At 45.3% G+C, this 26,846-nt stretch overlaps 1 protein-coding gene across 3 annotated transcripts in view; it reads right to left on the bottom strand.

Annotated features, from left to right (window-relative positions):
* ascc3 (activating signal cointegrator 1 complex subunit 3) overlaps positions 1 to 26,846 on the bottom strand; it is a 98,718-nt gene that overhangs the window by 47,486 nt on the left and 24,386 nt on the right. For all 3 annotated transcript variants that reach the window (XM_078094110.1, XM_040165080.2, XM_078094111.1), the window contains 3 exons: positions 26,601 to 26,726; positions 8,459 to 8,662; positions 6,414 to 6,554 (listed from right to left, as the gene is read on the bottom strand). In XM_078094110.1, coding sequence (XP_077950236.1) covers positions 6,414 to 6,554; positions 8,459 to 8,662; positions 26,601 to 26,726 — 471 coding nt within the window. The remainder of the gene's footprint in view (positions 1 to 6,413; positions 6,555 to 8,458; positions 8,663 to 26,600; positions 26,727 to 26,846) is intronic.

Below are 26,846 nucleotides of genomic sequence, written 5' to 3'. Positions count from 1 at the left end.
GTAGAACCCCAGTGATGCACACCAACCATGTAAAAGGTTCTCACTTCTAGAGATGAACAGACCTCCAACATGTAATGTAACTGTGATCCAGTCACTGCGAGACAAAACACACTTCGATGATTTGGAGGAGCTTGCCTGTATTTTCTAATCCCTATTTTTAGGAGTTCTTGTGGTTTGACCAAATCACTCCAGCTTCCTGCTATCCTGGTTGCCGGTCTGTGCATCACTGAATCATCTTAGATCTTTTTACACAAAGAGGTTTAGTGACACGTTTCCCTGTTTAAAAAAAACACAGTCAATCGAGCTTTGAAGGAGGGACTAAGTGCACGTTACCTTTCTGTCAGAAAAGAATGGATGAGATCTACACGGCTGGTCAGGTGGTTGTAAATGGACTTACGGAAAGCATTAAATGACAACAGTTATTTATGGGAACCTGTGTTGTGGAGCAGGTCTGGGCCAAATCCTCTGTAGAGTAGTTCATGCAGCCTTTACAGAGAGTCATCAGGCCACAGCAACACGCCCAAATCAATCTTTCTACAATAAAGATGACAAATGTTAAGGTACTTGTTCCTACTTGCTCAGCTGTATACCGTACAACTGCAACTGATGCAATGTGCAATGTCTCTCTATCAAGGCGGAAAGATTAGCACCCCATATCAGCGCATATATCCCACACCCCTAATAGAGGGAAGCAGTTAAAGACTCAAATCACTGCACAACAGTGTCAGGAGCACTTCCCGCCTCCTGGACAAAGGCTGCTTACACTATTCCCACAAACTCTTACTATTTACCAAAGTAAATATTTCTTTCTTTTTTTAATACAGAACAGATTTAGATCGCACAAATTGTGTGGTGGAAGAATTACATATGCACAGCTGACCCACACATTTAAAAATGGCTGAAAAATGACAATGATCATTTTCCGTTTTCTGTTCAGCGTTGACATCAATCACTAATCAGGTTAGCGATAAGGACTTACTGTGTGGCAGCATGTCGTGTGTAACTACCACAGTGAGCGTAGTGCTGGGACGGTATATTGTGTACACTGTACACGCGTTGACTGCAGAACAGCTGACTCCTGCTCCAGTGGCATTTGAACTCAACTCCTTTCAACTGTGGCGTTGGATCCTGAAATGAAGTGACTCCTTGTAGATGGAGCTCTGCTGCTTGTCCTTTCTGCCAGTTCATAGATGGGATTGGTTGTGCTGAGCATTGGTAGTCAGTCACTGTGTGAGATGGCTTGTGGTGAGGGTTACGCAATGACCCTGATGAAGGCCAAACAAGACATAAGCTCTTAATACCACGACTTGTGATGCTTCAAGACGTCCTACTCTTCTTCATGTACTTTAAAAGAGGCTGAGGTGAGGCCAGAACCCCCCCACCCTACCGACAAATCAAAAGGCCGTGATGAAAGAGGCAGTGATGAGACCTTGAGCCGAGGCAGAAGACAACCAAGGTTACAGTGTGTGGCATCACTCCGGCCTGTTAAATGCAGACCGCAGCCTTTTACTCGGCCACTTTGTGTAAATGTCCTGACAGGAAGAAGCAGATGGATGGATGACACACTGAAGGTGGACAGGTTTAAGTGAAGGAGAGAGAGGAGTGCTGCAGAGAATCTAACTAATCGTTCTCTTCACACGGCCCGATAGAAATGCAACTTTAATACACCTCCAGATTATCTGGAATTGGCCTCATTTCATAGAAATGAAACCCAACTCCTGGTGCCCCCCCCCCACACACACACACACACAGAACCTTTCCTTTTGTGAATTCACTAGCCCCTCTCGGCTTAGAAACTTTAGCTCTAAGCTTGGCAATCTCTCAAATCCAACTCTTGGATTTAACAGATATGCATGTTTCCCCGACTCAGTCTTCCAGGCAGAATATACGTCGGAGCAGAAGGAGCCAGGTTCTCTCTCTAAATATGTGATCAACCCGCAGCTTCCATCTGCTTTCTGTGGCCTCGTTCTACCAAATCATCCTCCTCTCGCAACCGCGGGAGTGACGCAGAGATAACCAGCGGCAGCCAGTCTGACTAACCAGAGGTAACAAGCATCATTTCATTGGTTCTCAGTTTATTTTATTATACGAAATGGACACAGTCGTAAAAGATCCTCATTTACACGGGACTGGCATATGGATGCCACTTTTCGATCTCGGCGCTACTGAACGGCGGAAGGAAACTCCGGCAGGCGGTCTTAGGGAAGGTCGCGTTCTTTTCCTGCTAGAAGGTCGTAATTTGTACAGCAGATTTTTAAACGTCTTTTTGAGGGAACTCACATGTTCCTCCATCGACTGCTCAGCATGTCATTACACTGTAAACTGAACAAAAAGGTCACAGTGTTCCAGAGACCTTGGACATTCCTTAAACAGCATCGACCCACATAATGGAACAGCTTTGAAGATAATTGCTTGCATTTAATAATCAATTTACATAATAGTTGAATTGAGTGTTAAAAGGTTCATCTCTCATTTAAAAGCTGTAAAGTCCTGGAGTTTCTCTGACTATTCACTTTCTGCTGTTATTGTCCAAGCATCCTGAGCCCACTGGTTCCCACTGCAGAAACATTCACGTCCACATGAAACGGCTCAGGAATATTAGTCTTTGGTTGTTTTTTTAAAACCCCAAAATCGATTTAATCCAATTAATATAAAAAATTAAAAAAAAATCACAAATTAGCCTTTTGGGTTTTACAATCGTTGAACCCTTCCATCCAGATTTACTATATGGAGAACAATTACTAATTACAATGACCAGGGAAAACTGCATTATGCTGTGGACTATTAATCGACATTTGGCGCTCTAGTGAGTCCTTGTGACACTCAGTGTGTTTACATGATGGTATAATTGGAATCTTTGCTTAGTCGGACTATGCTCTCTTTTGGGGGGAGGTGCTTTTATCCCAATATACATGGCAGTGAATGAATCGAATCATTGGCCGAAAGCACGTCATATCCAATACGATAGGTGCCGCTGTTTTCATTACAACTAGTTGTGATGCAGCCATTTCCGCTTGACCGCTTCACCACTACCAACAACAACAACAACAACATCAACATTACGAGAAAGATGGCGAGGGGAGAGCAAGGTGAAGCTACATCCCTCTACTGTGTGTGCATGATGTTAACAGGAGCACAGCGAATGCGAATGGCTCTATTGGCTGATTTGATAACGGAGAGAAGACGCCGTCGGGATCTCAAGCATGCGCAAAGACGCAAAGTCCAGTTCCTCATCCGATTCACCGTTACATGCCGCAATAGTCGAACTATCGACTGGATCGGATCGTGTTATCCAGGGGTGTTATTCGGATCGTAATCGGACCGCACATAGTCGGACAAAGGTGTTTACATGAAACGGATCATTCGATTTCAGTCCGACTGAGCCAGTTATTGGAATCCATGTCACCACGCTGAGTGTGTGTGGGATTAAGTCAAAATAAACTAGTATGTGTTCTTGGTTATAAAGGAACATGTGACCCAGCGCAACAATGAGGCTCGTGGAGGTGTTTGAACAACAAGAGGACGACACAATAAATACGTTGGTGTCACTGTACTGTACATTCAGTGAATGCATCCATACGCTTTGCTGATGAGATGGAAAGAGGAGGGATGACAGATTTGTAAATCGGCAAGATGAACGGATTCTGTCCATCCGGCTGTGAGAACTCAGTCTCTCACTCGGCCCTAAAGTCATTTCCAACATTCAGCAGTATTGTCACATGCAGAGTTATTGTCTTACTTGACAACACTAACAGAGGATAAAACACAGAAGAGAATCTGCATTTAATGGGGCTTATTTCAGCCCATATGATCCATTCCAATATGCTTTGATCTTTAATATCGGATCTTACTTTGTCGGCTCTTCACAAAGCGCAGAGGATTCACACTTATGGTCAATAGCTCTCTCACAGCATAATCAGAGTCTGCCTGAGCCCAACAGGAGCTTACATCTACTGTGGAACTCCTGTGGTCCGTGCAACGCTGAGCCACTATTGGGACTGATTTGGGATCTTTAGTGTCAATGACGACGCCCCCAAAACACTAAATAACTACGTGAGTGTGATTCTAAAAGTGGCCGTGTTGTGTGCCGACGTTGGAACCTGCTGTGTTTCTCTGATGGTGAAAGGAAAGACAAAAACATACAGCATAAGCTCTTCCTCAAGCCCTTTTCTCACTCTGATACACTCTCAAACTGTTCGATTTGGTCTTCACTGTGCTGTAACCATGGTAACTACTACTAAGTGTAGACAAGTGCTGCCTTGAACACGAAACCCTGACTGATAAAGAAATGAATCTGTAATCCTTCACGTTGGCCCTGGTTTGGTCAAATAGTGACGGCAGTGTCTGTAATCTGATTACTCAGTTAGCTACCAACACGCGTGCAAAGGCACTACTTGGTCCCTTTGATCTTTCCTTGGCTCTTGAGGAGCAGCAGCATGTATTTGTGGAAAGGCTGAAACCTACAGTGTACATGTAGCAACACAGGATGCTACTCTGCACGCCTTCAGCGACTCAGGACTACAATAAGATCCCACAGCTCACCTGGTGTCCCACACCTTGCATATTATAAAATATAATATACATGAAGAATTGAGCGATTCTGAATCCAACGTGTTAATGTCCAGCAGAACTTGAATCCTAATCCGGAGTTAATCAGATCAGGATGTATGTCTGCTTATAAGTGCCAACAATTCCATGTACAGACATGCCACTGAGTGTGTGTGTGTGTGTGTATGTGTATATATATATATATATATATATATATATATATATATATATATATATATATATATGCAGTATTCCCTTTACACATTGGCAATCAAAATATGTCTTAAAAATGAATTGAAACAAATCTCAACAATGGAAACCAAAGCCATTTCCCACCAGCAGGGCATTAACAATTTATTGTTCTGTTATAACGGGCGCCGAGCAACAGCAAGTTGAGATTTGAACTTACCCCCCCTGATATAATGGCAGGGAAACAATAAGTCTGCTACTTGTATCCAGTTCTTTTCTGTTTGGTTTAATGGCAGCCACTACAGCAGCCTTAGACCCGCCCCCAAAGCTCTCATTGGTTGAGGCGGGACGGCGCTCCTCCCAGGCCAATACTGATCAACCTCACACTCTGTGTCTGTTCAGAGCCAGTTGGCCACAGATGTCAAAATAATAATAAGCAAACTGCTGGATGAATTCACATCCAAACAATCGGAATACCATATATCCTTGATTTTATTTAGCGCAACATTAGCATGACCTCATTTACATCTGTTTGTAATGGAAGTGACATTTGTTTGGTTTGGGTTTAAAAAGATGTATCATGAGCACACAAACTGGTTGACTGCACGAATGTTCATGAATCAGTTTATTGCTGATCGATCCATTGTTTGTACCTTTGCATGAACTGCACGTTAGTTAGTTTGAGGCAGCTCACCCTGGCAGTGTTGTTCCTTTGGGAGAAGGTTGTGATGAACAGACACCCACCTCGGTAGCGTTGCTCGTGCCCTTACGCCCTGCTTCTTGGTTTCACATGCAATCCAGGACCTTTTGATTTGTGTTGAAAGCGCACCAGAAAATGCCCATGAAGTCTGTGTGGTACGAGATGCCCTATTCGGTTTTACAGCACCACGCACGCCCCACCTGTGTGAACGATGTGCTTAAGCTTTGCTCCTGTGTGTCAGTCTAGTTCATACATGTCAAACTTGCGGCCCGCGGGCCAAATGCGGCCCGGATCGTCAGCGCCACCCCTCCATATCATTTTAATGGTCTGGCCCGCGTTCCATTGAAGTGGCCACTATCTGGCCCGAACCTGAAGTTTGACACTCCTGGTCTAGTCTGATCTCTCCTTAGAGGGTCAAGTGGCCGAGGTCCACTAGCATACACCATGATCCTGATGCTTCACATAAGTTCACAATCTAGCTTTATCCATCGTGTAACTGTACACCATGGTGTAATTGATACATGTCTGACTTGGAATGGGGAGGGATCCCTCCTCAGTGACACTTTTTGACATTACCCATTAAAATGGTTTGCTAGAGGTCTAAATACTACAGATAGTAAAGCCCCTTCAGGATAATTACATGATTTGTGCTAAAGAAATAGAACGGGCTTTCACTCATAGTGTTTCCAGCAGAATATTTAATCATTTCTTCTTGCTTTGAAAGGAGGTGTACATCCACAGCTCTGTGGTTAATAACTATTGAATAATACATCTGATTGATTTACACTTGTGACAAGTCATTTGAAGAACCATGATTGATGCATTTTGGACCATCCTCGATTCATTCTTCCCAAAAAATGTCACATGAAAACCACTTGGGGGAGCTAGAGAGCATGTGTGTACTTTACAGGCAAGTTGTGGCAGCGACTACTTGTTTGAACCATGTGGGGGATGGAACTCGTGTGCGTGTGCGTACCTGTGTCCGTAGGATCTCTCCTTTGGTTAACTGCATGTCTCCAGTGAGTTCTTTAACAGTGATGCCCAGTGGCTCCAATCGCTTACTGAAGTAATTTGTCATCTCAGCTGCCAAGGCCTTCATAGGAGCCACATATATGATCTACAGGGAGAAGGACACACTGATGAATACCGTGGGACAGTGAACAGATAGGGGGGAGGGGGGAGGGTAGAGGATGGTGGGGGGGGGCAGGGTGATAGAGGAGAGCAGGACTAGAAGGACACAGAGGTGATAAATAAGCAAACAGAGGCGGGCCCATTTGTTCCCTGGCATCCAACACAAATCACAATTTATTGGGAAATATGATAGCAGCCAGTTGGACGGGTAAAGTTTGATAGAGATGTATGTAGAGTGTCTATCCGTACCAGTTGGTACGGCACAGCGTGTGAGCGGATGTGTGTGTGCAAGACAACAAAGCCTTTTGGCTGTCTGAATTATTTATCTGTTCTATTGACACAATGGCTTCATGAAGCCCTGCTAATATTTTTAGACCAGCGTGCCAATAGCTGACTTCTTGTGCACAGATTGAAGATTTTTTTTACCAATTCTTACGGTTTTTCATGTAGTCCACTTTCATCTTTTATTTTTCACGATGACTCATTCGAGGTGAATTTGTGATAGAAGGTGATGTGATAAGTGGATGACAAACAGCAAAAGAAGGAAGGAGAGGAGTCATGAAGCTAAGGATCGGCCCTTAACTTGAGTCTTTCGATATTGACTACCTTATTTCCCTCCATATTACATTTAAATCAGTTTGGCATTTTCTTTTCCAACTGAACGGCACGCTGTTTCACAATCAGTTAGTGATCAAAATAATCTCCTAGTGATGGAACCAGTGGTCACGGATCAGCTCAAAGACGGGATCAGTGCAGCAGACAAAAGGCAGCAACTTTTAGAGACAAATTAACTGTAGATGATCCATATTGGCAGATTCAGTAGATAGATTACAGCTGCTGGTCCACACGGCTCCCCTGTCGCTGCAGCTCGGATCATCTCACCGGCAGACCGCCATAATGAACTAAGAACATTGTCCTCTTGCTTTGTTACTTTCTGTTTTACACTATAACGTCTTGTATAATGAGTTTGAGTCAAAGAATTCATCTCTAATATTGATTTCATATTAGTGATGAAAAACACCAAAAACTACATTTTACGAAATGACATGTGAACACATCGTGATAACGTTACTCATTTTTCCTGGTGTATCACATCATTTATCGACAGTAGGGATGCGTGCAGAGAGCCAGTCTTTAATGGCGACAGAATCCTGATAGGTCAGCTCCATTTATTTGTTTGTCTGCTGATGATTCATCATCCTAGTGTTGCATGACCACGTCAACACATGAGCCTCCATCTGGAGGGGGAGGCTGGTTGTTCTCCAATGGTTTAGTTCCAACACAGTGAACCCCTCGTTTTCATCTGCCAACAGTACGCCAAGAAACACTGAGGAATGGTGTGCCTCGATGAAAGCTGTCAAATTAGTATCCTGATGATAATAAGCCATGAAATCAAATGTTACAAAATGCAGTTCTTCATCTAATTGTCTGAATCCCTGAACCACAATACGGATTCACAGGATGTTCTGCAGACAACAACTACACGTATGTGTATCGTGGACTAATTAGTCCAGGTCATTTTGTATGAATAAACACACGAGAGGTTCAGATCACCACTGAGGTTAAACACCTTGCCCAAATCAGCAGAAGACCAATTGCCATGGAGAAAACATAATCCTGTAAACCCGCTCTCATTGAATTGAAACCGCCACATTCAAACGCTGCCTCAAATCCCTGCGGTCAAAGTTCCAAGGATCAGATCAGAATCTCTGCGAGGGGTGTGTGAGTCTGAGCAAAGAGCACGTCTAATCTCCACCAGGCACGCTGACAGACCGCAGGGTGGAGTAGCTCTGGAAATATGAAGACATTACAAAATACCTCCCACACGGCCAGCGTCACATGGTGTCCCTCCATTCCATGTCTGTGTGTGTGTGTGTGTCAGCGCCACACCTTGAACTCATCTTTCTTGATGACGCCCCCCGGCTGCAGGTGCTGGTGGATCTCGTGCAGGACCGTCAGCATGGCGATGTTGGTCTTACCGGCGCCAGTTGGGGCGCAGATGAGGAGGTTTTCATTGGTGTTGTAGGCCGTCTCAAAGACCAGGGACTGGATTCTGTTCAGACTCTTCATCCCCTTGAACACCAGCTGGGCGATCTGAGCAAACAAAGGGCAGAGCAGAGATATATACTCATCATACAAAGTGAATGGCATGGAATATATCCTGGCTTCATCTATGATGAATGTACAGAGCACACCTAAATAAAGTATTACACGTAATGTTGCGCTCGGAAGGGGGCGTATTTGGTTAATAGCTAGTGTGAAACTAAATGATTTAAAATCAATTGAATTATTAATAATCAATACGAGAATTCACAAAATAAGTAATAAACGTGGCACCAGCCTGAGCGAACAGGCCTAATAACTAAACTATGATTTACTCATTAGGAGCAAAGTACTTTTAAGGTCCAAGTCTGAGAATTAGACAGTTTATTGCATTACAGAAACACAGATCAAGATCACTTATATCAGTAACCAAACACCCTGTGACACGATTATGAACCTACTATTTAAACAAACAATGAAATACATGCCATACGTGTGTGTGTGTGTGCGGATTCTAAAGACACATTCTAAGGGAAAATAAATAAGACGTACGACTAACAACTGTCCAACAGCAGAGGTGGAGAGAGCGAGGATCCAGCACCAACAGAGCGAGACAACAGTGACACGGCTTGTAGTACCAACTGTCTAACAGTAGAGGGCGACAACAGTGACACGGCTTGTAGTACCAACTGTCTAACAGTAGGGGGCGGCAACAGTGACACGGCTTGTAGTACCAACTGTCTAACAGTAGGGGGCGGCAACAGTGACACGGCTTGTAGTACCAACTGTCTAACAGTAGGGGGCGGCAACAGTGACACGGCTTGTAGTACCAACTGTCTAACTGTAGGGGGCGACAACAGTGACACGACAACAGTGACACGGCTTGTAGTACCAACTGTCTAACAGTAGGGGGCGACAACAGTGACACGGCTTGTAGTACCAACTGTCTAACAGTAGGGGGCGGCAACAGTGACACGGCTTGTAGTACCAACTGTCTAACAGTAGGGGGCGGCAACAGTGACACGGCTTGTAGTACCAACTGTCTAACTGTAGGGGGCGACAACAGTGACACGACAACAGTGACACGGCTTGTAGTACCAACTGTCTAACAGTAGGGGGCGACAACAGTGACACGGCTTGTAGTACCAACTGTCTAACAGTAGAGGGCGACATCAGTGACGCGGCTTGTAGTACCAACTGTCTAACAGTAGAGGGCGACATCAGTGACACGGCTTGTAGTACCAACTGTCTAACAGTAGGGGGCGACAACAGTGACACGGCTTGTAGTACCAACTGTCTAACAGTAGGGGGCGACAACAGTGACACGGCTTGTAGTACCAACTGTCTAACAGTAGAGGGCGACATCAGTGACACGGCTTGTAGTACCAACTGTCTAACAGTAGGGGGCGACAACAGTGACACGGCTTGTAGTACCAACTGTCTAACAGTAGGGGGCGACAACAGTGACACGGCTTGTAGTACCAACTGTCTAACAGTAGGGGGCGACATCAGTGACACGGCTTGTAGTACCAACTGTCTAACAGTAGGGGGCGACATCAGTGACACGGCTTGTAGTACCAACTGTCTAACAGTAGGGGGCGACATCAGTGACACGGCTTGTAGTACCAACTGTCTAACAGTAGGGGGCGACATCAGTGACACGGCTTGTAGTACCAACTGTCTAACAGTAGGGGGCGACATCAGTGACACGGCTTGTAGTACCAACTGTCCAATAGTAGGGGGCGACAACAGTGACACGGCTTGTAGTACCAACTGTCTAACAGTAGGGGGCGACAACAGTGACACGGCTTGTAGTACCAACTGTCTAACAGTAGGGGGCGACATCAGTGACACGGCTTGTAGTACCAACTGTCTAACAGTAGGGGGCGACATCAGTGACACGGCTTGTAGTATTACATTACATTACAGGTCATTTTAGCAGACGCTTTTATCCAAAGCGACTTACATTACATTTTAAACCCAAGGCTTTTTCACATTTTGCCTGGTGAGCAATTAGGGGTTAGGTGTGTTGCTCAGGGACACTTCGACATGGAACATGGGGCAGCCTGGACCCGAACCACCAACCTTGTGGTTCCCAGCACGCCTTCTCTAACCCCTGCGCCACGACGACCCTGTAGTACCAACTAAGCAACGCTATTTAGCGCGTTTTGAGGACATGAAACGTGGGGCTCGGTCAAGTAACCCGGGCCACGTCCAATGGACCTGAATGTCTGACCAGAAGCCAGAAGGCGTGGCTTCTGGTTTGAAACATGTGGTCACACACTGCCAGAGAAAATAAAAACATTTATTTAACTTTTTGGGACATTATAAGATCTAACTTTCTCTCTCTCCTCCGGGGGCCGTGGTCCCAACACAATGCACGTCATCGTCGGTTCCGTTATTTAGACGTCTTGATCGCCTGGTTACTGTCTGGTAGTTTAGGTAAAGCTTGATCTGATAAATCGAATACCAAATCATGTTCATTTCATTATGAGAAGCCAAAATGGATTAATACTAAATGGTCTGAACTAGGGGTAAAGTCCCCCTTTGTTGGAGACAGAGCCTTCCAGCAGGAAACACCAGGGGCTCAGTCAGATGGTGTCAGTGACGGCGTGTATGGAGTGACTGCACACAAAGAGGAGCATCAGCAAGCATGAGGGGGACTAAGTGTGTGTGGCAAGATCAGCTGTCAGTCAAGCTTCCCTCTGTCTGCCTTCACTATGGCAACAGAGTGAGGCTGATGGCCCTCAATCTCACACTGCCTGATAAGTAGAGAAATGGCCACCGTGGAGGACAGTTGGTGCCCCCCCCTCACACACACACACACACACACAGAGCAAACACTTCCAGCTACTACACAGGTGAACCCCAAGTAAGGTCAATTTTTCTTTTTTAAATAAAAAAAAAAAAAAGACCAAATTACCTTCTCTCTGCATGGGAAAGGAAAGCTGCAAAATTATCTAATGTATTTATACCCCAGCTAAATAGATGAAAGTGCTGTTCTGTCCCTGCAGCTCACAGCATACAGGCTCTGGTACGTTTCACTCAGAGACCTCGCCGTAAGAGGAAACGAGCTGCTGGTGTCCCTCCGAGCATCACGCATCAAGCTGACAGTATATCTTTATTGTATTTGGGATCTATCATCCTTAGTGTCCCTCTTCTAAAGAATCCTGCACAAATGAAACAATTGTAGCTCGCTGACGATCTGCAGATCTGCAGATCAGATTCAGCACAGAGGGCGTAGGAACGGTGCGATGCCTCTCAAAAAGAATTCACATTCAATGGGTAGAACGAAACCTGAAAAGCTCAAGTTATGTAAAGTTCTGACAATGCTTCCTTCCATCAACATTACATTTTTTACATTACATGTGATTTGGCGGACGCTTTTATCCAAAGCGACGTACAATAAGTGCATTCAACCATAGGGTACAAACTCAGGAAAACAAGAAACAAGAAAGTGCAATTTCCTCAAATAAGCCAATTTACAATTTGCTGTAGATGAGTGACGTTACAAGTACAATTTAAGTGCTACAATTTGTTAGTCTTTAGTGGAGGTAGAGTCTGAAGAGTCTTTAGTTTGCGGCGGAAGATGTGAAGGCTCTCTGCGGTCCTGATGTCTTCAGAGAGCTCGTTCCACCATTTTGGCGCAAGGACAGCGAAGAGTCGAGACCTAGTCGAGTGTTTTGCTCTCAGTGAGGGAGGGACGAGCAGTTTATCACATGCAGAGCGGAGACAGTGCGGGTTGGGATGTCTGGTTTGACCATGTCCTGGATGTAAGCTGGACCCCATCCATTCACAGCGTGGTACGTGAGCACCATGTTTAGAACTGGATGAGCCACCGGTACCAGTGAAGAGAGCGGAGGAGTGTGGGAGAATTTCGGAAGGGAGAATCAACGAGAAGATATGGTGACCGTACCCCTGTAGAGTCTCATCAGGACAGATGGATGACGGAGGAGCACCGAGAAACGGGTGGAGGTGCATGTTGCCAGTGGGACAGTTTGATACTTTTTCATCCTGAATGACAGAACTGAATACCACGCTAGAGAGGTAGTGGGACGGTGTCCTACACCAGAGGTCACTGTAGATCCAGGTGTGCTCCCCCTCCACATGTATTTTTCATGTTTTCTCCATCAGCGTAGCCGCTGCGTTCCAGCTCTCTCCCAGCAAAGCTGGTTGCGGATGCCTTAAGCTTAGACAGCAGTATTACTTATTCAAGGATTCATTAGAAGTACGTCATCACTTTTCCTTCCCCTCGTTCCGCTCAAACACTCATAGAAAGAAATAATTAAAGAGTGCATGTCAGCTGTGAGTGTGCAGGGTGCAGTTGGGAAGCAACAGCCCAGTAAGGGGAAGAGGTTATTAATGCATCAAAGAGCAACTTTATTAGAGTCCACTTAGGCTGGGAGGAGCGGTTGCAGCTTGGTGCCGTGGGGCTGCTTGGAGCTGATGTATGCACTGCAGCCATTTGGCTCCCGACAGCTATTAAACCCACTTCCTAGAGAAGGAAAAGTGAAACTTGTGATGTTGCATTCGATCAAGTTATTTGATATCCTGGCTTTAACAGCAGCTCCACTGGCAAAAGGAAAATGGACAAGAAGCTGATCGCAGCCATTCGAACCGTTTGAGTTTGGCCCAAATACTTTCTGTAAGGATGCAAATGACATCGGAGACATTGTGCTTAAAACCTGAATTATAACATTGTTATGCCACTGGTAGTCATGTTCAGGGCTCTGGACTTGCAAACATCAAGCTACATTTCATCAAGACTATGGGAGACTTTTATGCATATTGCTAAACATGAGAAATTACAAAGAAATACAACTGAATGAGTGGAATTGAAACAATGGGGACTGTGACTATTTGGAGCTTTGAGCCAGCTATTCTTACTATTCCTATATTAATACTATTTGTTGCTTTTACTATTCCATTTTCAGTTCAATACCCCCTGCAGGTACCATGCAGGGTTAAAATATTTGGAGAAAAAAAAAAAGTGTCATGAGTGTCAAAGCTGCATTCTCTCTACTTTCCATCAGGGGGCGACTCCTCCGGTTCTATAGACAAAACAACTACTGTTGGGGGAGAATTCATGATATCCGCACACTGAGTAAATATTTGTTCACAAATGACAGTAAGATCTCACAAGGACACACTCAACAAATTTCCACCACAACTACTTCTGTCTGGATGTTTTCCCTCAATAAACACTGAGTTCAAACGCTCTTCGGCCTTTGCGCTGAAAACGGCACAGCCATGATAAAAAAAGTCTAACTACTATGGAACTACTCTGTCTATCTGGACAATGTTTTTTCCCGTCAGGATAAAGGGGAACCCATCAGTGTTCTGATATGTAAAAATCAATCAATACAAAACAACAATGTATGATTCATATGCTGGATGTTTGGAGGTGGTTTCTCTGAGAGAAAGGTAGTTATCATTTGATTCTGCGTCGTCCGGGCTAGCAATTCAGGGTCTAGTTTTCTTTGTTAGCTTCTAGCTTCCATGAGAAAAACATACAGAAGCACCGCCATGTGCAAATGATCTGGACTAATTTGCATAACATATTCACTAACGTGTTGGAGTTGTTATAAGATGATAATAGATTAATAGCGCAGAATGTAGCCAAGACTGTATGAGTCCAGATGCCGGAATGGATTTGATTTGTTCTTCTACTTACGCGTGATTGCCATGTCCTTATTCATAGCTGGCTCACTTCTTCATTGGCTGCATTCTGAGTTATACGCAGCAGCTACAGCTGACCAGAAACCAGCAGCTTGCAGTGGGGACATTGAGAATAGCAGAGGTTTCCAGGCTCATACTAACCCGACTGCCTCCAGAACCAAAACAGTTAAGCTACAGTGTGGATGGCAATGATAATGACTGCAGGGCTTCTTCTCCACCCTCGGAACAAGGATGCGATTCCAGTCTCCTTCAGTTTGCCCAATTATTTCCCCCAAGGCCAAGTCCACCGAGCTCCCACTTATAAATATTCATTTTGGAATTATGGACCGCTGAGCTGCGTGCGGTGTGTTCTGCGAGGCTTCTGCACACTCATTCCTTTGACCAGAGAGGCACAACAATCACTTGAGTATCTGGCCCTCATTTGGATTTATCGACTTTGTCTGTTTGTAACGAGAAGCCAGTGTCCCCACACTCCTTAAACATGCTAATTCATGGAAATGTATGGCTGCCCCGGTATTCACCTTGAGGTAAAGCATACATGTTGTAAATAGAAAGTTGCCGTCATTTAATGATCTTTGCAAATCGTCAGTGCTTTTTTATTCTCTCTTTAAAACCTCTCTGGCTTCATTGTCATGGTAATGTATGCACAGACATCCTCCAATCGGAGATCCAGCTGTGCCTGCCAAAACTCCTCTCCAGGGTGGAGGGGGCTGGTGACTGCAGGTGTTGACTTACAGGGCTCACCCTGCTTAGCTGCGATCGGGCTCATCAACAGTGGCCTGCTTGTGTGCAGCTCTTAAGTGCCCTTCCTTGTGTCAATTTGCCAACAAATACAAACATAAGGTGATTTCATCTGTATGGATTTTGAATATAACGAATATGGTGTTATGACAGCACTACATGCAGCATCCTATCTCGACTGGACGTTGGCTAACGGGTCATTGCTACGCTGTTGACAGGAGGAAACAACCTTATGCACCAGGGGGCGGAACAAACACAGGCAGGGTCTAGTGTCTGGATACATTCCTATTGGCACGGTAGTTGCTACACTACTGATTTTATTTGATAAAAGGAATCCGGTAAAATGAAGTTTGCAAAATACTCTCATTTGTTTAACGAGAACTACAATATCCTACAGCAATTTTCACCATGGATCCACGGAAAGCAATGAGACCAATGAGACCAACCCCCCGCTTAGAATAAGAGCGGTGGGAGAAAACATCTTCAGTTCCTGCTCTGACCTCAGCCTGCTGTACTGCATGTGCACTACGGGATTATTACAAGCACTTTAGCTACTCACTGTCAGCTGGATCTCCAGGTTGAGTGGTTTAGATAACTACGTGAAATGATTTTGATCATCGGATTACTTTTTTCTTTTCTTGGTGAGAAGAATTATGAATGGAATAACCGTTTAATGCTTCTATGTGATGGAGGGTAAAAAAAAATTATCAATTGCGTTGGCAAATATTTAAATCCTAATGTAAATGTGCACCTGGACGGAGATGAAGACCTCTTTTAAAGGTGCAGCATAGGAACCTCAGATCGTTTGATTTCATCTCAACATCTGGTGGCTAGCAGCGCTAACTGCGGTGAGAGAGAGGTGTACAGCGGCCGCTGTGAGCTTACCAGTGGGGAGCGCTCACGTGCACCAACATGCACAGCCAGCACGGCGTGTGGAAAGCACGCATAAGCTCTGACCGCAACAGGCGCGGAGGCAGCTCCTTCAAGCTGCCATCAGGCTGTCTTCAGTCATCACGCCCCCCCCCCCCCCCCCCCCCCCTCCCGACATGTCAACGACCAGAGAGAGGATGAAGAGTCCACCATGCCGTCGTCGTTACTTTGGCTGTGTGGAAGGAGTTGACCTCCACGATGCATCCTGAGCGCGTTAACAGAAAGATCCTTTATTGAAAAGAGCCTCAGAAACCGCATCTAACAGGCTCATTGTCCCCTTTTCTCCCCAAGCTGACCAACAAAATGTTGCTCTTTTGCAAATCAATCCACATGGTTGTAGCTGAACGCTCCTGGCTGCATTCAGCCAAAAGCATCCCCCCATTTAGAGCGAGGCCTTGGCATTTAAAGCACGGATCCCAGCTGGCTGTTACAGGACCATACGCATCTGTGGTCAAGCCTCCAGCAGCAGAGTTCAATAAAGTTTTTAATGAGAGCAGCTGTTGGCGTCTGGGGCAGAACCAATATGTAAGACCCAGCTGGCAGTACCGGCTGCATCCCACTGTAGACCATGAAGATACTGGTGTGATGAGCGATCTGTGGCTTTGTATGAGAAGTTGGTGTTTCTGTAGAAATACATGCACACAGCAGACAGAGGGAGTTTATAAAGTCAAAGCAGCAACTGTGGAGATATGAGAAGATGCCCGTCAGCCCGTCTTTGGCCAGCGCTGAGCGGGGTGCAGGCAGTCAGGCTCATTAACACAGCAGATACACAGCCTACGGCCATATGGGCAAGCTGGGAGGACTGGGAGTAGCTCACCAACCCACCAGCCACTTTAAACACACTAATTGGGCCCACATAGATCATAGTAACAATTGAACAGCGATAGCTGAACACCAGCGCTGTGCCTCCCAGTTTGTAGGTGTAATGGTGAAACATAGATGGCCAGTCACCAGCTATTTCCTCTTACTATGTGTCTACTGTATGAGTCACTGTAGGAGCTGCTAAACTAATTAAATTCCTCTGTGAATCGGTAATGGGAAGCTAAGAGATATAATTGTTGTCATTTTGATGCCATCCTTTTAATTACTTTCTGGTTCCATTTCATTCCATTTGAATTGACAGCCTGATCAACTTTTAATTGCCAGTTTTTGCAAACAGCTTATCAGGCTGCTCCAAGCCTGCATGCAGAGTACTAAATGACCTGGCGAAACAAACACACACACACACACACACACACACACACACACACACACACACACACACACATCCCAGAGCCCGTCCTATGGATCCACGTGCACGCTGAGCACACACACGCCCACTACCCCTCCGCACCAGATGCACGGTGGGGTTTGACAGAGTGAGATAGGGATGCGGCAAACAGGGGGCCCATTCCTTTCCCTACGGAGCACCAGCAGGAGGGGGGTGGGGAGGGCTCAGAGGAGGGAGCGTAGAGAGAGCACAGAATGAGGTAATCCATCATTTCATCCTGACGCACCTGCTGAAGAAGCACTGAAAGCTTTGGGACCCCTGAAACCTGCAACAAACGCCGTCCGCCCAGCAGGGCCGGCTGTACGTGTACACGCTTACATAAATGATAGAGCTTGAATTTCATCATTTCAATAAAAAAAAAAACACTTCATGAAAGTGAATCTGGAACTAAAGTGTAGATATGTTTATATGGACGCAGCTTGAGCTCACGTTATTGTACCATCTATGACCATGACATGTGTCCGTTCCTCCGCTCCAGAGGAAAGATCTCACCACTGTGATACCAAAGAAGTTCTTATTAGTGTCTATTGATAAAACAGTGAGACGTTACTTATTTTACAGTGAAGCTGCTGTTAATGAGTCTCCACTGGGAGACGCCTTCCTGTGAGCCAGATGTAACCTCGTTGTCTCCATGAGGAGGTTACACCATGTTATACTGTATAGCATCTAGGGGGATATCGCTCCTTTTTAAGAGGCCGTTCTTCTCTTCAAGCTCCTACTGAGGAATTGTGATGTTGTGATGTCTACGGGTGATTCCAACATTCTCGATCGACCGTCACAGGAAGATGGATGAGCAAACAGAGCACCAATTGGACTAATTTACGCCTCAATCCGCAGAGCTCATTAGATTTGGCAACGCCCCGTTCAACTCCTAGCCAGTGTTAATAATGTAGAATTCAAATATATATGAAAGTTCAGTCATGGCTGGTTCAATTGGAACGGCGCTCGGCTTCAACACAACAATAACCAGATGTTAATGATGATGAATAAACTGATTGAGTCCTTCGTTCAACACAAAAGCTGCCGTTGTCAAGGCTATAAAAGCGGTTATAGGGAGAAGCTGGACCTACAGATCAAGGTCGGTTTCTGCTTCTTCATGAGGAAACAACTCGGAGCTCAGAGTCACATTACAAGAATTAATGATGACTAAAATATATAAAAGATCATTGTGGAGAGTGTATAATTAGAGACGCACCGACACCAACGCCGATATTAGAAACCGATCCGGTACCGACTAGCTGGATGGGCTGAAGGTGACAAAGGGCCAACCGGGTATCATATTGTAATGAATAATAATTCGGTCTAATGATATAATCTATATTTGACGTTGGCTTACACACGCAAGATTGATCCCTGTTCCTCCTACGATCAGTAATTACTGATGGCTGTGGTCGGCCACTACTTCCCACGTAAAAGAACAATCTGTCAATAGATCGCTGCCATGACAACTCCGTCAGGCTTCTGGGGGGCGTAGTGGTCCACTCTGGTTCTTTGACACACCTTCTGAACGTGATCATCGATGAATAAATGTAACCAGCTCACTTTAGCAGTGAGGGCAATGCCACATATCATCAAACACTGGAGGATTTGTTTTGGTTGGTTCCATTATTATCCATATTACAGTTCCACAGAGGAAACCTTCAGAAATGAGGTAGTCTACTACACGTTCAGGCTGCCTGATGAAAGTCACTACAAAGATGTTCAACAAGCCCTCGCAAACATTAATGTAAATACTGTTTAAATAGTAAACCTATTATAGTAGTATAGAATAGAAGTAAATAGCTGCCTTTCAGCACAAAATAGTTGTAGCCACCAAACGTTCTCATTTCAGTAGTCTAGAGAAAAAATAGTCCCCGTACGTGCACGTAAACAGCATTTGGTCTCGCAGCATCCCATTCATTCATGTCGCTCATGACGTCCACCTTAATTTGTCCCGTTGCGAAAGCTCGCATCATTCGTGGGATTTTCCGGTTTTTATTTGGCGATCAGCAACCGAGCTAAAAGCTGAAATGTCAACGGTCGCGCAAAATCTAACCTGTTACTTTGTTACTTTGCGTGTGCAGTGATACGGAACGCTCGGGTCAATGTGAACAGCAACTACGCTATCGCTGAATAATGCACACCCACTCACTCTCAACCAATCAGAACGCTGGATTCATCTATATATATAAATATATACACACACACACACACAATCGATTTGATTGTAATGTACATCAAGCACAAAGAAATGAGGTGACACATGACACGAGTACATGAAGGACAGAGACCCTCCTGTGTTGTGCCTCTCCATCAGTCACCGTTGTAAAAGTCTTGAACCCTTGAATCTTTGAAAGAAGCCTTAGAGTCTCAGCTCCTGCTTAACACATCTCAGCAAACACACAAAGCCACAGTTGTGTGCTGTGGGGGAAGCACATCAAAACTGGATTAGGAAATGCAATTAAGGTGGATTAATTATGGATGGAGGGCTGTTCACTTGCGCCTCGTGTTTGCAGGCCCGTGCTCGCACAGTGCACAGGAAAAGCAGAGGGCAAGCTGTCAACAGCCTGGAGAGGCAAAACAACAGCAGCAGGCCCGAGAGCACGACTGCATCTGTCCCCTGTGATTGGACACATCCAACTCCCACCTTGAGTAGTGGACATTTGGGCATAAGAAGCCAAATGATCATTTCTCAATCATAAAATAAAGAGTAACTGCATTACATCCCATATGAAGTTCAAAAGTAGCCTTTATATAGTTCAACAGCAGAACCAGTGCTGCAGGTGAAAGGACGCAGCAGCCGTTCAGCAGGCGGAGTCATCGGAGCCCACATCCGTCTTGCCAATGAACATCTGGTTGGCTGGTTGGTCGATATATTCTATAACTGGTGTCACTTTAACAAGAAGAAAAAGGCCTCCTAATGAATTATAAGTGGGGGCAGAAGGGACGTGTGTGTGTGTGTGTGTGTGATTATGTCTTCTCATGTAACTTGTTTTGCGGCTATTCAACAATGAAGAAGGAGGAAATGATTGAATGACATTGCGTCTACTCCAGCCTCATCCCCCGGGACACCAGCACGCTGGAGAGCTCCGCTTCTCAGCCACGTTGCTGTCCTCGTCTCCCAGACCTCAGTCCTGACCAACTGTGCTACCGTAATATACCGTAATGCCCAATGGGGGGTGGCGATCGGTTAAGTTCATCAAGAGCGGCACGCAGAATTTGATTAACGCGTTAACTTGCCCAGGCAAAGATTACATTTTTTAAATCGCGATTTAAAAATGTAGTCATTGCCAATGAGAGCATTTGGGGGCGGGCCCAAGACTACTGCAGCGCGGGGCTGAAAACTGGAGAGGTAACAAACAAGGACATTTTCACTTTAAATCTCTTCCAGACGGCGAGATGATAATTATATATATGTGTGTATACATGTATATAGACACACACACATACATATATATATATATTAGAGTTGCGGTGTCCACTTTGCTCTGGCTATCATGAGGTACATAAGCATTGCAGCAGCAGTAGAGTACGTTACTCTCACACACAGCGCACTGAGTAACAGATTTATTGGGGTGAATTAGCAAAGCTTTTACCAGACGCAGATACCTGATTCATTAGTTAAAAAGCAGCCTAACAAATTCCTCACTTTGAATGTTTCAAACAGCTGTTAAAGGCATAGAGAGGCCCGCATAGTGCTGTTTCCTATTACCGCTTTCAATAAATGACAATCGGCACTCAGTGTACACGGGGAGAGGGGGGGGGGCGTCAGACTTTTCAAAGGCTTTCTAATAGCACATAAAGACTTATTAGGCATTGTGTGCCGCTGCCTCAGAGGAAGGAGGCACTTTGTTCCAGAGTTGGCCAAGCTTAAGTTAATGAATAGAGCCGCTGCTTGACTGAAGCTAATTTCACATCGCTCAGCAGAAGAGCTTCCATATCCATCTATATCAGCTACACAGGGACTTTCAAAGATGAAGGGAAAACTGCTGCGGAGCCAGAGAGACAGAGAAAGAGACGAGCCGCTGGAGAGTGAGAGGAGACAGAAGCAGGGTTTATTCAGATGGTGCACATTGACGTCTTTGCAGGGAGGATCTATGTACAGCACAATCAATGAATCAAACGGCTTCCTGTGACGTGCCCTTTCCATGAAATGAGCTCCTTCAAGACAGATGCTTCCACTTATATATACACATCTATATGCATCCTAAACGATCCCAATCAATAGAAAACCATGCAATATGAAAATTGGTCTATCAACAGTCGTCATTCTCATTCTTTCATTCTCATTGTCAGACCCAATGCATTAGCTATGAGGACCACGTGTAATGGCAGTTTCAGACTTCCTCCTCTGTGCCTGGGCTCTCTAGTGTTGGATGTACAACTCTGTGTTAAATACCATAGGTACCACAGGTCGTGCTTCACATTTTGAGGTGTGTGTGGGGAGGAGAGGGGGGGGGGGGATCGAACAGCACCCACCCGGTATCCAGGTGTTGGCCCCAGAGTCTGGATCAAGTTCATAGCGGTGGTTAAACAGAGAACCTTCCTACACATTACAGAACACGTTGACAGGATAGCAACCGGAGGACTCAAGTGCACGACCCGGGAGACCGATGTGAAAGTCTCAGGTGGTTCAGTCTTAGATAGAAGATAAAAGTAGCCTACAAAAGGGGTCGGGCAGAAACCGAATCCAAAAACGTAAAACAAAAGGAGCTGGCATGTTTGACAGTGTCAACACAGAGCACGCCAGTTCAGTACAGTCGACTCACAGGTTTCCACGGATCATGGTTTAATCTGGACCCTGTTGCTGTATCCTGCCGTGGCCCTGCTGACACCTGCTGCTGCTATTATCGTTATTATTATTATTATTTTAAATACTAATCATATTACTGTACTCATAAACCAACATTACTTCTCTCCTAAAGTCTCCCTCCCCACAGGCTTCTGTGGATGGAGGTTCTATCTGATGGAGGTTCTATGTGGTGGTGGTTCTATGTGATGGTGGTTCTATGTGATGGTGGTTCTATGTGATGGTGGTTCTATCTGATGGTGGTTCTATCTGATGGTGGTTGTCCCTGCAGTGGTCCTGCCGTACACCTGCTTACTACTCACAATAAGTTGAATCTTTTCTGTTATAGGAATTGAATGTATTATACATTGTTCATTCTGTACACATGACATCATTGTAGTCTGTCCATCAGGAGACGGATCCTCCTCTGACGTTCTCAATAAGGTTTCTTCCCTTTTTTCCCCCATGGAAGGGTTTTCATTTTTAATGGAGTTTTTCCTGTGCTGATGTGAGGGTCTCGGAACAGAGGATTTCACATGTGTACAGACTGTAAAGCTCTCTGAGGCAAATTTGTGGGTTTCTGATTTTGGGCTATACAAAATAAAATGAATTGAATTAGGGCTGCAACCACGAATCAATGAAATCGATAAAAATCGATTATTAAAAGTGTTGGCAACGAATTTTATTATTGATTTGTTGTCGCGCGATTATTACGTCACTCAATGAGTTGCGGAGATGCGCGGGGAGCTAAAAGAGAAGAAAAAAACAAAAGAAGGGCTGACGTAGAGGAAAGAGCAGCCAGCAACACCGGCAGTTGTTGTGAGTCTGTTTGACTTAAAGCCTAGTTTATGCTTCTGTGTTTTCAGAGTGACGCAGACACAAGGCCCCCTCGCGTGTCCCTCGCGTGCCTTTTCACACCTCCTTGCGTGCGTGCGCCGACCCATTTTTCTAGGCTTCAAGCCTCCCGCAGCGCACAAGGCTGTGATTGGTCTGCTGACTACGTCCTTTACGGAGTCTCACATCTCCGTTTTCACAGCCCGATGCGGCTGTTATTAAAAGGAAGAATGTTTAGGTGAGAACGGATCAGATTGAAGAGCTTTTGTGGGAAGAAACGTGTAAATATGATCACTTGTACAAGCCGTCATTGGCGGACTATGAGGACGCCGGATGGCCTCTGATTCATGGAGGGAGATCTCCACCAACGAGGGGAACAAAGTCGTGGAGGAAAATACGGACAAATGTGTCCTTGATGAAGAGCAGCAGTGTGGATGCACGGGGCAATAAAGTCTATGATAAATACATAAACCCACCAACGACTTCCACACACAAAGACGTGACTCTCTAGGTCGTCTTCAACAAAACACGTGACTCCACCTGTTGTTCTGGAGGTGAATCGCTCTGCAACACACGCAAGACTTTTAGAACCATGAATTGAAAGACTCATGCGCCTTTAGGAGTCCCCGGTGCGCGAGCATTCTAAATAAACAAAAAAAAGTGTGAAAATGGCTAAATATGCAAAGTCAACGTAACCTGGCACGGGAGCAGCACGTTGTCCCGTCGGGACGTGAGGAACGTAAGGAGCCTCCAGCAGCTCTTCTGTTGCTGTTTACTCGTCCCCCAGCTGAACAAGCTAGCGTTAGCTCGCTAATAACAGCAGTAAACAGTTAGCAAGACTAAAGACACGTTTTTCGCCTTCATCACGCCTTATTTGGAAAATTGATTTTTTGATCTGTTATCATGTATATATTTTGTGCTTTGTCCCATATTGGTTGGTTGTTGACAAATATATTTGTGTGTGTTTTTAATGCCATTTTAAATTGATCTCATAGCACTTATTATGTGTATGTTATGGTTTTTTTAGCTGTAGTCAGATGATGTGTGTACATTTACTTAACTTGCACTACAATGATGGTAATAGTTGTGGTAATAATGTGAATGTGCAGTTCTGTTTTAGAATAAAGGGTGGAAATTAAAGCTTTTTTTACCGCGGTCTTTTTATCCGATTCATCGATAAATCAAAAACATAATCGATCGATTAATCAAAATAATCGTTAGTTGCAGCCCTAAATTGAATTGAATCAATCAGCACAATAGAAAGACAACAGGGACTTATGGTGATTGTCAAAGCCATATTGGAATCAATCTGATGATTCCTGAGAATCTTGGAGAAGGATTTAACAGGAGCCTTAAGTTGTCAATAACGCGTGTTGTGGAGCACTAGGACACGGACCCTCCACATGTACTCATTAGTTTCTCTGCTTTATCACCATGTAACATCACACATTGATCTCAGCTGGTTACCAGGTGCTAAAGGGGATCGTTCTACAACTACATGAAGAGTAACAGGATGTCACCAATGCTGCTGATCTCGAGAAGCTATCAACAGTAAGCCTGATTCTTGAAAGGATCCTTGCAAATAACCCAGTGTTGATCCCAATCTTCTCCAGTAAGTAGCAAGCAGCGCTAGTTCTGGTGGTGTACAGCCTTCAGTGTCTCCAGAGAGCTTTCCATTAAGCGATGTCATGCACTCGTTTGGGCTGAAAACAAGTTTGCAAACAAATCTGAGGCTGTGAAGTTCTAAACAAAAGGGCCGAGAGTAAAATCGATCTGCCTGCTACCAGAACGACGCATCTACAACCAAGCGGTCAAATCAAATTCTTATGACAGAAGAGGAGAAGAATAATGCTTCTAATGTGATTAAAAGAATGGATGATAAGTCAGTATTTCTGTGCATATTTTGGCAAATTGGTTCCATGGTTCCATTTCCCCTCATCATTGAAGTCCTGCATAAGCAAACCTTCTACAAGAGAAGCATGTCTGTTTTAACTCACAGACTAAAATGACCACCCTATGTCTTGTTGCAGTTTGCGTGTCAGTTCAGTACAAGTGGATGATTCTACCAAAAGGATCCCGATAATTGACTGGGCAGACAGACGGACGACCTGCAGACATCCTGCTGTGCCGTGTGGACGTAAACAGCAGACACAACGCCATCCCAACTATTGGGATGGAATCTGATATGAGCGACATCCCCTCAAGGCCTCAGCGATGGGGAGGGAAGCCAAGAATATAAAACACTGCCACTCGTATACGTTAAGAGCTATTTGACTACAACACATCTCTGTGCCAAATGGAAGGATTGAAGTTGACAGGCATTAAAGAGACCTGCACACTTGGTGCACGCACACACAGGCAGGCACACGCACGAGCCGGAGTGCAGATGTGAATAAAGCATCTGTCATGGGACAAGACGCGGGCACAACTTCCATCCACAAACAAGCAATTATACACACACACCAGAACTAAATCTCGATTATTATGATGTCCATTAGCATGAGTGACAGGAAGGTTAAGGGAGATGAGCCGTTACGCTGGTTTCCTGTAGCGTGACAAAACGCTTCTGAGCATCACAGGTATTGTTCCTTGGAGTCTTCATCAACAAAAGGCCGGACTCAGAGGAGAGAGCTGACCGTTTGCCCCGCTGCATCTTCACGAGAGAGGCATTAATGATGGATCGCAAAGTCCTCTCCGGCAGACAGGGCGGGAGCAGAGCCTTTCACAGTCAGTGATGTGTGTGCAGCGTCCTCGGCCCCCTGCCATGCCCCCTCCCCACAGACTGAACTCCTGCTTTTGTGATTCGGCCCGGTGTTGGCTGTGTAACGGCTGCCTGTGCATCAACGTGAGCGCGGCTTTGTCAGTCAGCGTGCCAGTCAGACTGACGGGTCATTGTGTCAGCTGACAGCCGGCTAAGAGCTACAGCACTTCCATTAAAAAGGAACATCACTCACTGGAGGATAACAGGGAGCACATATACAGCTGACAAGGAGGCAAGTGCTGCTGTCCACATGCCGATATGTTGATGTGCACATCTGGGATCAGCGGAGCGTCGTATCCAATCTAAAGACTGCGTTCTGCTACCTTTGGTTTTCAGCTCTTAACATTTGTCCGTAATACAAGTTCTACATAAGTGAAGATCAACGGTTTCCCCAACATTAACGTTAATAATGAACATATCGTATAAAATAAACTGTACTTATAACTTTTCTAGTCTTCTGACCACTCAAACCTCTTTATCGTCATCATTCACCGATCTGCCCCCAGTCACACACTGATGGGGCTCCCGTACACAGTGACTCCTGCCCATCAGACCTACGTATGCACACCACAGTCACAGCTCGGGGAGCCTTGTGGGGTTAACAAGCCGATCAACAAGCAGGGCTTGAACCAGCGGTCCTCTGATTGAAGGAGGACCCTGTCCCCCTGTAAAAAGTTGTTATTGAAGATTAGTATTTAGTATAGAATCTTCACTGTGCAATGCCTCGTGGCATTGTAGTTGACTAGCAGCGGTGTAGCTGTATAGTTAAGTCTAGCTGGGTTAGGGTCAGGCTATGGAGACACTCGGTCAAACAAAAAAGCGTTCAGTGGCCCATCTCCTTCCCTCTGTGTGTGTGTGTGTGTGTGTGGAAAATGAGCAGCAGCGCGCACACTAACACTGACCTGACTATGGAACGTCTCACCCCCCCAGCTGAAAGTATGCGCGCACACCCACACACACACACACACACACACACACACACACCCGCACACGCACACGCTCCTACCTCATCGAGTTCAGAGATGTAGACGGGTTTCTCTTCAAAGCCGGTGGCCATGGGTTGGTTGGGTGGGATCTCCACCTCTTCATACATCTTACAGTCTTCTCTGCGGACTCCCTCAGGAAGCAGCATCTGAATGTCACACAACCACGCAATAATGAGGAAAACCCACACCTCACATGTGACCTCAAGACTCTGCTTTATATATACTTTTTAATTCCTATTGATGCTTCTTTGAAAATATAAAGCAGA

This window comes from Gasterosteus aculeatus, chromosome 20, assembly GCF_964276395.1.
Source record: "Gasterosteus aculeatus chromosome 20, fGasAcu3.hap1.1, whole genome shotgun sequence".
NCBI lineage: Eukaryota > Metazoa > Chordata > Actinopteri > Perciformes > Gasterosteidae > Gasterosteus > Gasterosteus aculeatus.
Note: the sequence above shows the minus strand (reverse complement) of the source record. Positions and strands in the feature narration are given on the sequence as shown.